The following is an 18,265-nucleotide window of genomic DNA, read 5'->3' on the forward strand; positions in this document are numbered from 1 at the left end:
CGTTAGAAAAAATGCAAAGGCTCATTATGCTGAGAGCCTAACCTACACCTTTCTCCCCAACAATACGGGACCGATCTAAAGCGCCCACACACTGAGCACCATCTTCAATGCTTTATTGCCCAGTCATTTCTATTTTACCCCAATGAAAAATAAAACCCCATTACTAAGCAAAAGTCTCAGGAATTTTTATGAGGTTGTAATGCTTCCAATTTATGTTGAAAAAGACCAAAATCCTCAAGCTGTCTGTTGCTCCTCCAGCCAGGGACATGGAAGATGCTGCTGACACAGCCCAGCACAAGCAATCAGACAGGGAAATGCTGCTCTGCCGGGGCAGCAGCAAAAAGGAATGGGAAGGTTTTCCTCTGGCTTAGGTTGTAACAGAAAATTTGAGGCCAAAATATACAAAATGAACACCAAATTTATGCAGGGCAGCTGCGGACATCATGTAAAACATTTTAACTGATTTTCAGGCCTTGATGCTTTCTGCCCACAGCTTTCAGACGAGCTGCATTTGAGGAAGGGAACACTCAGGGAACGTCAAGCATCGGTGCAGACATTAACACTAATAAGCAGCTGAATATTCAAGTGCATCAGAAGGAAGAACCCAGGAACAAACAGTTTAAAGAGAAAATATTGCGTAAGTCTCTGACATTAAATCAGTGCCGGTGGATACCCTGCAGGGTACAGCTGGCACAGGCAGAACCACAGGGGGGGTAACTGAAGACTGCGAACAAAATATTGCCCTGCTACAGCATCCCCTGAGCGTCTCCCACGCGCTCCTTCCAGGGCAGGCACCTTGCCTGGACCTCACCACTGGCACAGCCGCCGGCGGCCCCTGACTTTCCTCTGCCATTTTCTACGCCGTGGTAAAGCATCCCAGTGGCTCCTGCGGCTGCTGAGAGCACCACGTGAGCGTGCAAGCAATAAAGATGAAATGCAATTCCCCCCCCCCCCCCCCCCCCCGGCTCCGAGAGGACTGGATTATCACATTTCAGCAATTACTGCAAAAGCCAAATTTATGAGAGGGCTCTGAGGGGCTCCGGCGTCTCCCCGTGCCAGCACAGCTCAGCCCACACCCCGCTCCGCTTCTCCCCCTCGCCCACGAGGACAGTGCCGCTCACATGCTTCTTCATCGATTTTGAATAATTCGGTGAGCAGTTCGTGCGCACACCATGTGCAATGGGTATCTGCCTCCACATTGCCCTCGAGGGCTGGTGGGTCTTTGACCAGTGGAGATGAACAGGTAGACACCAACAGGCTGACCATCCCTACCCGCTCATATCGATGTTCCCCGCTACTCCCATGTCCACCTTTATCAAGAAAATCTCACCTGTTGGCAAACAAATAAGCTAATGAACATTCTCTGAACAAATGCACGGGCTTTATGGGAATATATGATCATAATTCACTCTGGTTTATCGCAAGTTTTCTCCAGCTGAATAGGAGGATGTCCTATCCTGTCGGCAGCACACTGTCAAGGATTCCTGATCTCGCCCTGCTGTGACTGTTGCTGTTATTAAATTACTGGAGAAAGTGGGGAGTCATTCAAAAACCCAAACAAATAATAACATTAATGAAACCTGTGTGCCTAAAACACTTTCCCCCCATATTTAGGCAAACAATTACAGAAAAGATGGCAATATATGAGAAGTTCTGCCCCATGTCATGAAGAACTAGTATTTACTTACTATCCAAATTCACAAAAAGTTTTTAGCACGACCCTACAGCACACTTCATGTGCTTCATTAAAAACAAGGGCAACATTTTCTTTCTTTTCCCCACATTATTACTTCCCATAACCGCAGCACCTTAACACCAGCACTACAAAATATACCAAAACCTGCTAAAGGCAGGATGGAAAACGATGAATGTCCAACAACCAGCTGCATGGCACAAGCGTGGAGGAGAGCAAGGGACACATCGCTACTAACGGGTAAAGACGAAGCCTGCCTCCAATAACCCTTGCAAACAGCAGCCAGCCCTGGGAGCCTGGAAGCTAAATTAATTTCCAGTTCCTGGGGTGCCAATTACCAATACACAGAAGGGAATGCTGCGTTTTGCCACTCAGCTCTGCCAATGTTTGAAAATTGTCTGTATCTGAGAACCCACATTTTCCCTGCCTTAGTCATTATGAGCACAAACAGTTTTTTTTCCTCCTTCTTTTTCCGTCGACAGAAAAATCTGGTGCCGTTTCGAAGGTCTAAACAGGCGTAGCGCAGGTGTCCGGCTGGTGGACAAACCCAGTACAGTGTCTGCGCCAGAGCCTGCCCAGGAGCTGGGGACCGGCCATCACCCACAGCACATCACCGGCCTGCGCCCGCCAACAGCCAGGGCACCGCTTTTATGGAGCTAACAGGGAATGCAAACCAACAGAACCCCAAACAGGCTACCGAAGGGTCCTACCCAGCACCCCCTGAAGAGCCCATCTGCAGCCCCAGCCCCGTCCTTTCCTCTGCCTGTCACCCAGGGCGTGATCTTCTGTTTCTAGGCATCAGGAAACTGGAAGAAAAAATGTGAGAAAGCTGGTGTAGGACACCACCACCACCACCTTGGCTCCAAAAGGTCCATGTGAGAGGCCACCAGCACCCAGGGCTGGACCGTCTCCTGCTGAGATACGACAACACTTGCTCGGCAATTACAGCATCTATTAAAAATACTAAAGGTGTTTGGGGTGAGGAGGCATTTAAAATCCGTTACCAAGAAAGCTTGAAATGTCTCAAAAATGTAACCCCCTTCTGAACAGCGAGGAGACCTGCGCTGCAGTGCCTTGTGCAGCAGAGCTGCCACCACCACGGCTCCGCGCCAGCCGGCACTCGTGGCCACCGCGCCACAGCCTCTGCCGACGGCAGGGCAACTGCTGGCACCAGAGACTCACACAACTGCGTCTTGCCCGCTGACGGTTCGAGCTGGCTGGTTTTCATTTCTTATCCCTTTGACCAGTCTGCAGGGAGAAGGCACGTTGTGTCAATCATAAATGACAGGGCAAAGTTGTTTCGTCAAGAAATCGGCTACCGCCGTATAATTAATGGCTACAGCAGAGCATAAATGCACAGGAGAGACTGCTGGTCTCTGTGGCTTGTGTGAGTCTTGGCCTTTATGCTGAAAACGCTAGTCAGAAAAGATCAAGAACAACTGCATGGGGATTTTTAATCAATATCTAACCTGACAATAGGATTTGGAGGAAGATCATCCCATAAAACACAGGCGGCAGCACAGACTAATTGTATTTGCTTCCTATTGACCTGAGGCTCGCGGGCAGAGCGCTCCGTATCCCAGGAACGTACTTATACGTCTCTGTAAAAAAACGTGAAAGTCACCCATTCGCCTCTGCGAACTGAAAAGCTCTGCCGGAGGCTCACGTGAAACACCGCCCTGCCCGTGCCCGTCTCGGAATATCAAAGTCATCTGCTGGGTGGTGCTGAAGCAGAAGACTCAAGACACAGAAACCACCTTCTCCCTCTCTCCTTCTGGTCTCGCTCCCCCTGACTCCGACGCAGAGCTGAACAGAAACATTGTGCAGATGTTAGAAAAGCGTCATCTATTCTTGGCCAGCTCTTTTCTCTCCGGCTGCATAACCTTGAGCGCATGATTGAAGGATGCCCATTTATGCCTGGGAGATGCTGTCATGAATCACAGACCCCTATTCCTCCCACAGTGAAGGCACAGCATGTCCTTGTTTCAGAATACCGGCATACTACATCCCCAACGAGATGTGCCGCATCACATTTTATAAATAGGCTCGTAAGAAACGTACTTCCCATCCACTCATCTCAATCCAAAGCAATTACCAGGGCAAAGAAGATGCTTAAACTTCGACAGGCACCCTCGGAACGTGAGCCAGCCAGACCTCAGGGTACAGGTAAGGATGCTGTGGTGCTGCAACACAACTCATTAGATAGAAGCTCGTTAACCGCCACAACAGCCAAGTCCAGCAACACTTGTAGGTAGGATGCAACAAACCAAAAAGCAATACAAAGCTTGCAAGATAAGAGGGATGATGTACGAGGGGAGAGCCAGCCCACAACTGCGCAGGACCTGGGACTGCCCATGGCCAGGGAGCACTCGGGCTCTGTGAGCACCACTAAGGCTGCTGGATAACGGGTTGAAATCATGGGAAAATTCCTGATGGAGAGATGGGTGAAGCTAGAAAATGCTCTCTCAAAGGTAATGGAAAAAGCTTTGCGGTTTGGGAGCGAATCTCCCTAAAGGTCACAGCCCAATTTTAGTTTGGAGCTCTGCAATTTGATTTTGCGTCATCTGTTCCTCTTGGGATCTAATAGGAAGGACTCTGCTGTCTGCCCTGAATTTCTTCAGAAACAGGGCCCTCCCTTAACATTTTCAGTTTATGTGAACACATTTCATGAGCCGTCCCCCAGGGACTCCAGAAACCTCCCAGCACCCATATGGCGACTGCACCTGGGCTGACAGGGGGACCTGCGGCACCTTTTGGCCCTGGGCAGTGCTGGTACCTCCCCGAGCTCTTGGGGCAGTGGATGGAGGATGCTCCCACCCAGACCCAGCCCCAGCTCCTGTTCTTCAGTCGGCAAGAGCTGAGGAACCAAGTGACCTGCTATCCTGCCCGCTGTGGTCCTCCCTTCCTTCACAAGGATGCCCAGGAGAGACGCTGGCTCGGGAAGCACCGCCGTGCCATGCCAGCACTTATTCAGAGAGAATTCTGAGTTTTCTTTGAATTCCTGCATCACACCACACATCATGGGCACTGGCAGAGACGGATGCTGAACAAGGCGAGCAGCTGCCTGCCACCCTGGGCAAAGGGGACCGTAAGTTTAGTGGTTTTGCGCAGCTCGGCACACCGAACCACGAACATTTAATGGCTTCTTTAGGCACACCTGCCCCCACTCCCCCTCTTTCTTCTGCATCCAACCATGGATGCCGGTCAGGACCTCGAGAGGCTGCAGGGAAAAGCGCTAAATGTCTGTGGGATCAATGCGGCCGTGTTGTGTTTTCAGTGGAGTCACAGCTTACCTCTGTGGGGCTGAAACGCTGCTCCCACTGCTGCAGCAAAGCCTCTTCCCCTTTACTTACACACAGCATTTATAAGCACAGGATGCAAACGGAGCCGAGACGCACATAAACATCACAGAGGACAGTGACATTTTGTGGACGTTCCCTTTGATTACATCCACGGTGTGGGCACCACCCTCCGTGGGTCGTGGGGTGTCTTTTGTGCAGCAGTGACAGCAACAGCAATTTCTTTTTTAATATGCACGTGCAATTGCAAAACCAGGGGCAAAAAGGCAATGTTTTCCATTTGTTTCTTGAAACAGATGTGGCTTCCCTTAGACCTGTTTGTTTTCAGGACTGCAGGGGTTTCATCTTTAAAACAGTTGTATTATTGCAATATGTGTCAAACGCTCTGTTCTAACAAAAGAAAACAAACTGCTTTCACTTTGTAAGCAACAGTAACCAGTCAGTAATATAAACAGCTCTGCAAGCATAAGGGTGAGCATCTCGGTCCAGCCAATGCCCACCCGGGGCAAACTCCCACACGTGAACTCCAGGGCACCCACCGCAGCCCAAGGAGCCTGGTGGGGATCAGGTCACTACCCAAACCCTGCAGAAATAAAGAGGAAAACTGCCTGACTCCTCCAGGGGCTTCACTGTGTGCACAGCAACCAGAAGAAAAGTCACTGAGCAACGCCAAACCCCTCCATCGAGACTGAACGCCCCGCTGGAGGAAAGCAGATCCCCTGCCAGGCTGGCCAGAGGGCTGCCCCAAACACAGCCACGGGGTGATCCTGCCCCACGGCATCGCACGCCGGTGCAGCACTCGGCATCCCGAGCTCCTGCGCCTGCCTCGCCTCAGAACAGAAAAGCACAAGCAAAAACCTAAACGTCTTCAAAATGGGAAAACCCAACCGAAAACCTTCAAAAAGTCTCACCTGAGCTGACTCTGTTCAGGGAATGTTTGAGCTGGCATCAGCTCTGTATTTGCAAGAGAAAATGCATCATCCCTCTGAACAGACACACACAACGAAGAAAATCCACATCCCCTTGGGACACCCCCCCCCCGCCCTCCCCCGACCAACGAGAGGCAGGAACGCCGACCTCCCCGGACGCAAACCCGGCCGAGCTCTGCCGGATCACCCCCGGGGCGAGGAACTTTTCATCATCCTACCTGCAGAAGCCAGTAGCACCTTCTGTGAAACGTGGGGATGATGGAGGAATGGACGTAGCAGCCGTACAAGCACTAGGGACACAAAAAGAGAGAAAGCAGAGTGGGGTTAGCGAAGGAAACCATCACCCGAGGTGGCGGCGCTGGGGACGAGAGCAGCGGTGTGCTATCCGCTGCAGGATGTCATTGGGAAATCGGCCCAGGCAACACCAAACACCAGATTCTAGCACCCCAATATTTTTTTTTTAAACATTGCGACAGGTTACCGAATCTCTCTGCAAGCCCCCCGCCGCACTGCCACTCAGCTCCCCGCGGTGCTCTGATCTTTGCTTAGCTGCATTTTAACCTTTGCTTCAACATATTTTTATTTCCCAAAACACATGGCACAAATATCTCTTTTTCAATCGTTTATCACCTGGGTCTGTAAACCGAAAATTTAGGGTTCGTAAACTGAAAAAATCGCTGTCAGGTGATTTATACAGCAAAATGCCAAGACAGTTGCTTTCTTTTCTTCCTTTTATTTACATGAACTCTGCTTCTCTGATTAACTGAAAGCACTAAGGCTAAGGAATTCCTTCCGCAGGAAAAAATCAAATTTCCAGTACGTTAAAACTTTTCAACACTGCTATGGGTTGGAAGCCAAGCCCAGCACAAACCAAACACACAAACCTCTTTTTAATTTAAAAGATCCCAGTACAATTCCTGTCCACAAGATTTGTTTATTATTAAGAAAGTAATATTATTTTCTGACTCTGCTGGCTTTTAATATAGCACGCATGGGGGATGGGTGTGCACATAATGATATATTCTGCCATACTGAAGGTGATTAGTTTTCCTTAAATGCGAGATTGCAACAGCCCAGCAATCTGCTCGCAGATATTTCCCCTGGAAGATTGTGGGCCATGTATATTTTAGGCACACCAGTATTCTGCCATTACAGAAAGAAAAAATAAATCAATCCAACTGCAGGGATTTTTACAGGGAATTTCCTTTTTTGTTGTACTCCAGCAATGGCATCGATGACGACTCTCACAACGAATGCGCACTCCACTCGCTGGCTGCCCTGCACCCTGCGGGGCGTCCTCACCGCTCTGGGTGCGGGCATCGCCACCAGGCACCCTCCCAGCAGCAGCGGCTGCAGGACAGGACTGCCCCGGCCAGACTTCAGCGAGACTTTAAACCACTGAAGTGGAACTTGAGCAGATGGATACTGGAAAAACGTATTGCTATATCACCGTCCCAGTCGTCTCCAATACCTGTTTTTGCAGATACGGGTGCCACGCATCGAAGGCTGATGTGTGGCACTGAGGCTTTACTGGCACTGGTGGGGGTGACCCACTCTCAGTGCTCCAGGGACACCATCCACCTGGCCAGGCGGGACACGGCTCCATCCACGCCATCCCCCAGCGCAGGGCGCCGGCCATTCGGCATGAACACAAAGGGGCCAGGAAATCTTCATTTATGCTCCTTCTGCCTGGAAGGCACCTCACAAAGCGCAAAACCACAAAGTGCAAACCCACTCAGAAACTGCAAACCCACCCAGAAACTGCAAACCCACTCCCAAACTGCAAACCCACTCCCAAACTGCAAACCCACTCCACAAGCAGCGAGCTCGCCCGCCCTGAGCCTGCTAGCGTGCCCCGCGACGCGGCGGGCGCAGAGGCGCATCGTCAAGCGCGCGCTTATCGGCGAGCACACGGGGAGGCTGGCGGCAGCGTCTCCTCCCCAAGATCACCGCTCACAAGGTCGGCCTGAATTAAAAAGGATTTAAGGACCGCTGGCTGCTATCACCGAGTTATTTTTAAAATACAAATGACAAAGATTAATAATGTTTTTAAATGTGTCAAGGGTACATCCCACACACAGGAAAAAAAGCAGGGAGGAAAAATGAGAGGGGGAAAAAAAACCCAACACCCTGCGGAAAATAATCCAGAGAAAAGCTTAACATTAAACCCCCACCGCTCAGCCTGGGGACAGGCAGTCACCATTTAAGATAATCCTTGACAGCAACTCGGGGCTGCACGGCACCCGGGGCTGCATTAAAAGGTTTTTCATGTTCAGTTCTGCTGACCCAGAGCGCGCCCCCCCCCTCTGGAAAGCGGCTTGGCGGGTGCAGCATCTCCCAGTCCGACCAGCTTCCCAGCGAGGACAGGGAAACTGGTGCGGAGTGTGTCATGGGAGCACCCCTGTGACAGCTGGGAACACCCATATCACCTGGTCCGACATATATCCATATATACACCGGCACCCCCCCACGGGCGTCCCAGCCCCCATTTGCTGTGGAGCCCTTTGAAACGCCACCTGACAACAACACACCCCCACCACAAGCCCTGACGCCGAGCTGCCGGGCTCGCTGCATCCACAGGTAGGAACGCTGCTCCCCGTCTCCAGATCTGTCTCGCACATCATTCCAGAGGTGTCAATAATGAATTACATAAAAGCATCCCTCCTCCATGAAACTGGTTTTCAACATCTCAGCAAACTGTTAAGCAAATCCTAACGGTTCACAGAACCGACAAAGCATCCAGAATACAGATACAATTTTTTTCCAGTTTTCTTTTCTCCGTGCCTCCCCCCTGCCAGCAGCACAGCATGGGAATCTAGTTCTAGATGGATATTTTGGGCCTGGATGTTCTAACTTGGGCAGCTGGGCTGAAGGAGACCCAGGCACAAGCCAGCCCCCCGCCTCACGGAGACAGCGGGAAGCGTCCCCACGGCACCGGGCACTGGCACCGAGGGAGACCACGGCTGCGGAGAAATGCGCTGCGGTGGGAGACACGGACCCTGGAAACCCAGCATCTGGGAGGGAGACAAAACGAGTGATGGTGGCAATAAAACCGACATTAATTTACAGATAAAAAGGCGTATAAAAAAATGTTCAAGGTATAAATAGAAACCTTAGAAAACTGAGCTTCGTTGTTTTGGAGGATTTTCAAGGTTAATGAGTTAAGCGCTGTTGGATGACGTAAAACCTGAGGTCTGACAGCGCGGTACGTGGGGGTTCACAGGCAGAGGGTGCACGGTGGCGATTTTCCTGCGCCTGGCTCCGCTGACCCCCGCCTCCGAGATGGGGTGGCGATGACCCCCCCTGCCCCGCACCCAGGCTGGGCCACCAAGCGCCTGGGCAGTGGGGGCCGGCTCGACACACCACGCTGCAACTAATTAGCAGAACGGAATTACCTCCCTGGCTGGCCTTAGGAGACAGGGAATCAGGGCACGCTTAATGCCCCTAGCTAAAGGAGTCTTTAAAATGAATTCTTGCTCAAAACACGCAAAAGGGGTTTCATTAGCTGAGTTTTCTTTTTTTCTCTCTTTTTTTTTTTTTTTATCGGAGAGGTAAAAAATGCGTAGGGCTGTGTGTCTGTGGCTATGTTAATGCCAGGCTGGGCGCTCAGCCAACGCATTAAGTGAAATCGAATTCCTGAAACCAGCTTTAATCAGCAGATTTTTAAGGTTAGAATGACTCTCTCCTCTGGAAGGCTTGCCAAGGTTAATTCTGTCCTGAGCAGGCTGAATTAATGGGCTGGACAGGGGAGAGCATTTTTTTTTCATGATTCTCTCTTAAGTTTACAAAATCTCCAGCAGAACAGAAATGGCATTTCTGAACCATCTGAGGAGAAACGCCACTTCAGCAGCTTATCGATTTCTGGTTTGAGAACAGAGACCGAGACGTGAGCGGCCGCCGCTCCCGTGGGAGCCGGCAGCAGCGGGTCCCCCGGCGAAGCCCCCGGCGGCACCGTGGATGCCGCCCGCAGGGATCGCTCCCATCCCTGTTGCCATGGCAGGACCGGGATGCCCACGGCGGCGGCATGGTCCAGCGCTAGAGCATCGGGCGCCGCGGTTTGGGGAGGGCTGTGCTCCGTGCGAGCCGGGGCTGGGGGTGCAGGGAGCCCGGGGTCCATCCCAAAGCCCTGCGGTGGTGGGGGGTCCCGCTGGGGGCTGAGAAACCAGCCGAGAGCAGCCGTGCAGGCAGCTCCCCCTGAGCACGAGATCCATACCTGCCCCCAGACGTTCACGCTACACGCATCTCTGCAGCCCCCGTGCTGCTCCTGGGGAGCCAGGCCCTGCCAGCTCTACTTCATCTCGCACCTTTTTAAAATTGACAGATAATTAAAGAAAAAAGGCCCTTCTCTGGGCAGAGGGGGAGAGCTGTGCAATTACAACCGCCTGCCCCTCCATTTATATGCAGTCCACATCTCGCATTATCAAACTTCTGAAAAGTGGAGGGAGGGGAAAAAAAAAATCAAAGTATTAGTGGATTTTTTTATCCTGAGCATCTTAAAGTGATTGTGGCTTATTTAAAAATAATACAATAATGCTGAGGTGTTCTCCCTTAACAAGAACACCTTGGGAATGGGAATAGGAAAGCAAGAGTATAAAAAATTCAAGATAGGGTTGGACAGGCTTTGAAATTCTTCTCCCTGGTGAGTTACACTAGTGGATATTTAAAAAAAAAAATAAAAACTGCCTAGATTTTGTTCAGATTTTCACACTGAATTCCCAATTCCCTTAATAAGAAGCTAAATCAATCTTTAGAGAACAAATCACATAAGACCTGTGGCTCTAAATTATTAAAATATACTTGAGTAATTTTACGGTGTGAGGCTTCAACTTCCAAAACCCCAGCAGCCTGAAGGCATCACCGACAGGATCCGTACAGGTTTTGGGGGATAAAGCACGGGGGGGGGCGGGGCAGGCAGGGATGGACCAGGCTCCCTGCTGGGTGCTGCACCCTCCTGCCACGCTGCCCCTCCCAAACAGCAAACCCCGGGGATGTCCCCTTCCTCCCAAGGGACACCGTGCTGGCCTCCCTCTCCCCCTGCCAGCAGCGTTTCGGATCCATCTTGTTTCTTTTGGAGAGGGAGGAATGAACCTGCGGGGAAAGGGCACGCGTTCCCTGTGCGGGATGTGCACGGGAATGCCTGAACGAACAGTCTCTTCAAACGAATGTGTGCATGGCAACGGCAGAAAACAATGCCCCAAATAATGGAATCAGACGACCAGACAAGTGAAATCCAAAACATGGTCTAAAAAGAATTAAAAAAAAAAAAAAGAAAAAAGAAAAAAAGCAAAATCACCCAAATAGGGGATGTGAAATTCCTTATGAAAAGGTTCCTGAATAAAGCGAATGCACCTGCAAAAGGAAGGGCTGCTGCCTGCTGCGGTAGGAGCCTGAAGCCCACGTAGAAATGGCCACCAAACGCCCCAAGGAGCCCGACACAAGGGAAGCATCATGCCCTAAGAGCCGCCGGGACGTGCACTCCAACACGGGCCGGCCTGAGCCATCCCGCCGTCCCGCGCCAGCGGGGTGTGCAAGGCAGCACTGGGAGCTGCTGCTGGTGCCGGCCGCCCTAGAACCGGGCGCAGCGCTTCCCACAGCCCGTAGCAGGACCCCTGGCAGGAACGTGATGCTGATGTTCAACATCCAGGGACAGGGACAACGACCACTTCAGTGGCCTGTGACAGCGGTAGCGTGGGAGGACGGAAAGCCACTGCCACCACCCTCGGCTCTCGTGGTGGTGCTGAGCAGCACTCACTCAAGCCTAGCAGCTCATCGCATCCCCGTTACAGCACCGTACTGCGCGGGATTGCTCCTGTAATTACATCAACCATTGCAGAGCTTCTCCACCAATTTCCATCAGGGAATAGCATAGTGCTTGCAGCAGCAGCACTGCCACCGTGCATCCCGGGAAAGCCAAGCGAGGCGTTAGGTTCGTTCTTCTCACCATCCTGAGGACAGGGCATGGGTCTCCCGAATTAGCAGCTGTGCCTGAGCCCAGCTCTGCTCTCCCCAGCCCCGCCGTCAGCTGCGCAGCCATGCACCGCCCTGGCACAGGCACAGCACGGGAGCCGCAGCCCTGCAACAGCATGCAAGGCTGCAGCTGGCACAGGTTTCTCAGACGTGGTAAGGGAACGTGGAAAAGCAGCTTGTCGGTTCTATCGGCATCCTCCAATGCAGTAACCTGCGTTTTGGAGACACCAGTCAAAATGTAACCATCAAACCCACTCTGCCATCCCTGTCACAGGTACTTCCATCACCTGTTCACACAGACACCACTGTTATCCCCTTCTTCTCACCAACTTCTTCGCATCCCAGCAAAGACACCATCCAATCTTCCCAATACCGCTTTCCCTGGTTTTCATACAAATCATGATCAGAAAAACGTGTTAAGTTGTCCATAGTAATACACTTCTTTTACATGTACGAGCGATTTTCCATCTGCACCTGTAACAAGCACCCACAAAATTCTCTGCCGATCTTCTCCAAGAGGGCAGAGCGCGGTCGGAAAAGCAAGGCGACTGAAACCCTCCAGTCTCTAACGTGAGCTGCCTCTTGGCCACTGCATCAGCAAGCATTGGAGAAACCCCTCAGATTTTATGTGTCACCTCTCTTTTCAGAGAGCGCCAAAGCAAGCACTCTCTGAGATCGGGTTATCTTGTAGCAGATGGTCCTTCCTTCAGGACGGGGATGCTGGAGCCACAGACACGTTCCAAATCCATTTAAACATCAGATTAGGCTCGCCCCTGTCAGCCGCAGGAGCTGGGAGACGGCAGCGGCTCCCGCCTGCTCCATTAATCAAAATTCAGTGAGAAAAGCCAACGTGATGCTATAAACCCCCCTGACTCGATGCCAACACCACGCACGGGGAACCTAGTGCCATCAATCTTAGTTTTCCTCCCCTGGCAGCGAGATGTGGCTGGGGAGGGGGGAGCAACAACGGGGGCTTGGCCAAGCGAGCGGAGAAGCAGGTTCTTGACAAGTCTCGGAGGGCAAAGCGATGCACAGTGACACCAAGCTGATGGGGATGCGACAAGAAACCGACCTCAACGTTTCCCCGTACAGATCAGCTCCGGTTTGGCTTTTTAAAAGAGGGAGGTGTGGTGGTGGCTGGAGCCTGCGGCGCTGAGGGACCACCGGGGGGGCAGGCGGGTGGCACCCGTGGGTCTTATTTTGATCTACAACAGGCAAAAAAGTGTCGTAACACAGGGAGGCATCCAAAATTTCCCGTTACTGCAGCAAATCTTCAACTGAAACACTGCTAAACACGTTTTCTCACTCCTGATCTCAGCCAAACACAGATGTCAGGCAGGTCGTGTTTTGCCCCAGCGTCTACAGGCGGTAACTTTGGTTCTGCAAAGCGCAGGAGCGATGCTTGGCTCTCAGCGCTGGGCTGATCCACACGGCTGCCTTTTAGCAACGTCAACAGAACTTAAACAACTGCTCGTAGTTTGCCACTTAAGCTGTAGCCCAAAAATGAAGGCTCGGGTTCTGCGGGACTCTACAGCCGGCACGGCTGCGGCACTGCAGCACGGCCTCTCTGCAGCACCGGGGCACCAGCTGCCGCTCAGGCACTCAGCCTGGGGCAAGAATCTTGGTTTTAATCCTACTGGATCTTTTTCTGGCATGTTTGAAACGCTCCTGATGCCCTTGGTGTCACCAGCAGTTACAGCTAGATAAAGTTTCTGGATTGAGCCCAGGGATCTCGTTGGATGGCTAATCACAGGAGAGGTTACCGCAGCCTCAAAATCTAGAGCCAAGCTCCATTTGTTGCAGGACCTTGTCACTTCTGGTAGCTTTTGTTACCAAATATTGTTCTGTTTACCTCAGGAGTCGTTAGAAAGCAATTTTTGAAATGTTCAATATTTAATGAAATATTTAAATGTTTAATGGGTTCTTTTTCAAACCCTGTTTTCCCTCTGTGGAGTTCTGAAGTCACTGCAAGGATTGCGGGTTTTAACTTTCTTACTGTTAGAAATGATTCCTCTAACGACGTCAGCTAATGGGCAGAACTCTGCATATATGGGTACCGATCTTCAGTGCCCCAAATTCCAGAATTTCTATTTTATGCCCGCAGTCCCACACTGTACACCTGACAAGACGTGTCCCCCCGTTCCCAGTCTGACCCTCAGACCTTTCTTCACGGCAGCCCCCTGCACAGACTGCAGCTCTTCACTCGAAGACTTCTCACTCAGATCCCTGCGAATGACTCCTGTCTTTGGCACACTTCCCTGCCTCTTCCTTATATGCGGGAAGGAGAGCAGCCCCTAGAAAGTGATGTATTTTAGCATCTTCCCCTGATTTTCCCAGTGAATGCCATTTTCTTTAAATCTACTCTTTAGCCTCTCTACGTATTGTGTTGATGCATGAAAAAGACATACGCTAAACTGCATTACCTGTCTAACACTGAAGGACAGTGACATTTTTCCTCTTTAACATATATGAGGGTTTTTTCCCTCGTCCAAAACCCGCAGGTCTGGGAATGTGGTGCTGCAATCGCTGAGGCTGGCTGTGCAGGCGGCATGGGGTGCTACGTTGGAGGGAGAAGTGGATGGGGGCTCGGCAGTTCCACCTTGGCAGAAGGTCCCGCTGGGTTCCCACCTTCCCTGTTAAGATGCTAACGGCGTGTGGCCGCTCCTCCCACAGGACGGGGCTCAGTAGCCACAGCCCTGTCCACTGCCTTGTGCGGCCGGGCACCACTGGATCCTTTCCATCAGCCCTGCCGCCAAGGAAAAGTTATGCAGGAACGTGATGATGAACCCAGCGACGTTGTCATGCAGTGAGTTAAATTATTATTTAATCATCAAGTCAGTAATGGCGTTTTCCAGCCTGCCCAAACCTCTCTTTTCTTCATGCTGGCAGCCCGTGCCTTCAGTCAGAGCATTTACCGGTACCGTCCACTGGCTCCTGCATCCTCCAGCACCCATCCACCCATCTCCCACCTGCAGCTCCCCAGCAAACCACAGCCCAAGGTCGAGCCTTCCTGCAGGCTCCTCTCATCCCATGCAAGCCCCCTCCTCTCCCCATCTGAGGGTGCCTGGAGCTGGACCCAGTCGCTGCTCCGTTTGCCACCGCCAGCAGCATCACCACAGAGGTTCGCCTGGCTGGGGTGGCGAGAAGCATGTTGGCTCCTTGACCTTCCAGCGCAGACTACAGCCACACGCTTACGCACCAGCTATCAAACTCTTGATTTTTTTTTTATACTGGTAATTCTTTTAATAAGAATTCTTTAAATATTTATGGAAAGAAACGCATGAGGTCGGTTTGAGAGGAAGCGACAGCTATAATCTTGGCGCGCTCTGCAGCAGTCCTGCCAGCCGCTCTGCAACAAGAGCAATGACTTGCAGAGCCTCCCGATCCCACGGCAGAGAAACTTCAGCCCTGCTGCAGCTGCTGGCAATTCTGGTCCTGGCTGCAGCGTGGTGGGGCTTCAACGCCCTTCCCAAGTCACCTAACCCACGTCCTGCAGGACGTCATGGTATGAAAAGCGCAAGGCGCTGTTTCTCCAGAAAGTTAACACTAGACAGCGTCTCTACAAGTGCACAATGTTGATACGGTTTTTCTGTTATTTGTGATGCTGTCAACTGTGAGACGATCCAACAGGAACTGCCCACGCCAGCCTGCTACTTTATTGCTCAAATTGGTATTAGCCACACACTTGCAATTGGGTTATCCTTGAGTTTTGACTACAACTAACCTCATAAAATCTTTCATGAATTCCGTAGGAAGCAAAATCCACAGCCTGGTCCTGCTGTAGGATCATTGGTATGCAGCCCTGCACACCCACCTGCAGTAGCTGCCTGTTCATAAATGCATATTTCTTTATTAATATGGGGATACTTTAATCTCAGTCTAATTTTACCTTTAGGGAAGCTATATCCCGAGGCTGCCAGGAGCTAAAACCCTCCAGATGCAGCGGTGTAATTTGTATTCAAAGCAGCAGGTCTATCTGTCAACATGTTTGTCTCCCCTATCTGCCAACTCTTATTTATAATCCCATTCAGATTAATGAATGACAGTAGTTCTCATCACAAGAAATTTGATTAATCAATTTAAGTGCTTAATCACCCTGGCCTGGGTGAGAACTGCACGGGAGGGATGCTGCCTGGATAGGGGCAAAGTTGTGAGAGGTAGGAGGAAAACGGCACAGCTTTCCCTCGGGAACAATGCAAGCAGGGAGCGTGCACGGGATCCTTGACAGGATTACGAGCTTTCTGGTTTCCTTAGGGCCAGCAGTCACGGCCAACGAGCCACGAAACACCCTTTTCAAACTACCTCCTAATCTGGCTTCACACTACCCTGCTACTCGCGTTGCTCATCACCAGCCCCCAAACCCATAAATCATAAATAACCCACAGCAGAGGGGATGACGGTGACAACCCAGTCAGGCATCCTGGAGGCCGTCGGACTGCTCCAAATCGGCTGCCAACCCCGCCAGGCATCCTGCACCGCTTCCTGCTCTGAATCAGCTGCCACCACAGCCAGGCATCCTGCACTGCATCCTGCTCCAAATCAGCTGCCACCACAGCCAGGTATCCTGCACCGCATCCTGCTCTGAATCGGCTGCCAACCCCGCCAGGCATCCTGCACCGCATCCTGCTCCGAATCAGCTGCCACCACAGCCAGGCATCCTGCACCGCATCCTGCTCCAAATCGGCTGCCACCACAGCCAGGCATCCTGCACCGCATCCTGCTCCAAATCGGCTGCCAACCCCGCCAGGCATCCTGCACTGCATCCTGCTCCGAATCAGCTGCCACCACAGCCAGGCATCCTGCACCGCATCCTGCTCCGAATCGGCTGCCACCACAGCCAGGCATCCTGCACCGCATCCTGCTCCAAAGTAGTTCCTGCCAGTTGCCTTCCTGTACCGCAAAAAAAGAACCCCATGCCTTGGTGACTGCCAGCCTGAATATTCTAGAATAATCTCCAGGGTTTTCTGGAGACCTGAGAGATGTTTCAGATGATGGGTAAGAGCAAGGTTGAGCACAAATCACTGGTTTTGAGGAGGATTATCCAGGAGAGAGGCCATGCAGTGTGAGCACTGCTCCAAAGCTACTCTTGTGGATGCTCTGAATGACATGATAAAACTAAAAAAAAAAATTATAAAACATCTGAATCTCAGCAATAACATCGTCTTCTATTCCATGAAAGAGAAGTTTACAGAGAAGTACCGCTCTTTGCTGGCAGACAAGATGTATCTGAACTCTGTGACAAAGAAGCAGGCGTTCGTCATGAGCTGGTTCTGTGTATTAAGATAACAGGCATCTTGTGATTGCACCAGTCAATATTGCTCCGAAATAAGCAACAGCTGTCCGACTGCCAAGCCTCGTCTCGTGGCCACTCACTGGAAATTAAGATCAGAGTCTCCCAGTCACGCTCTTCAGGAATCGAAGCCCAGCACCATTAAATCTTTGCATCAGTGATCTGACGACGAACAGGGAATTGCTGTAAACAAAAGCTGCAAGCGACCAAAGGAGCGGGGAGGCACAGGCAGTGTGAGCAGGGTCGTCACGCTGAGGGAACAGGGTCTTTTGGGAAGATGAACTCTCCTCAAGGAAAACCAGCGTCTGGGTAACCATTTCTCCAAGATGGGGGAACATTTCTTGGAGGGTAATGAGGGCTCTGGAAGGACTGCACAGCCACAGCTCTCACACACCGCTGCACCCAACGGCTGCGCAATACCGGGGGTGAAGGGAGGCAAGCTGGTCCCTGGATGCAGCCCCAGGGGATGCTGGAGAGATGAAGGAAACCAGACGTAAAAAAGAAACAAACAGATTTGGTACCCACAGCTGAAAAGCTGGACGGGGCATAAGGGAGCAGACTGGAAAAAACGGATTGTGGTGGGAGAGCTGGAGCACAGCCTACTGGGTTTATTTTAAAAAACATAAAGCAAAAAGTTCACAGAAACCGAATGTCTGTACCAAAAGTAGTCATGGAGAGGCAAACATTGGCTATTTAGTGACAAACAAATTTAAACTAAACTACCCATGTGAAATATCAAAGGTTCCTTACTAGAACGAATTCTGGGAGAGGTGCGTGGTCTTATCTCCACCTCCCGCTCTCTTCTGTGCCCCTGCCAGCCTCTGCGAGACATGTGCTGGAGACAACCAAGCGAGGCCAGACCCAGGTACCAAGCTGAGATCCATCATGTCTGTGGCACGCATGAGGTCAGGCCACACGTTACAACCAGTCCTGCGCTCGTACCGTCCCCGGGGGACACAGGGAATATCGGTACGGTGTCTGGGAAGCTGCAACAGTAGGTCGGGGTTGGAGCCCCGGTGTCATCAGGAGAACCGCCTTGGCACAGCTGAGCTAGAGGCATCGGGGGCACTGACTGCTGCCATCAGTC

General features: G+C 51.6%; 1 protein-coding gene across 16 annotated transcripts in view; it reads right to left on the reverse strand.

Moving 5' to 3' along the window:
- Positions 1–18,265, reverse strand: part of CAMTA1 (calmodulin binding transcription activator 1) — a 324,806-nt gene that overhangs the window by 136,952 nt on the left and 169,589 nt on the right. For all 16 annotated transcript variants that reach the window (XM_080380161.1, XM_080380171.1, XM_080380173.1 and 13 more), the window contains one exon: positions 6,140–6,211. In XM_080380161.1, coding sequence (XP_080236287.1) covers positions 6,140–6,211 — 72 coding nt within the window. The remainder of the gene's footprint in view (positions 1–6,139; positions 6,212–18,265) is intronic.

The sequence above is a fragment of the Falco punctatus genome (genome assembly GCF_963210335.1).
Source record: "Falco punctatus genome assembly, chromosome: 3".
Taxonomy (NCBI): domain Eukaryota; kingdom Metazoa; phylum Chordata; class Aves; order Falconiformes; family Falconidae; genus Falco; species Falco punctatus.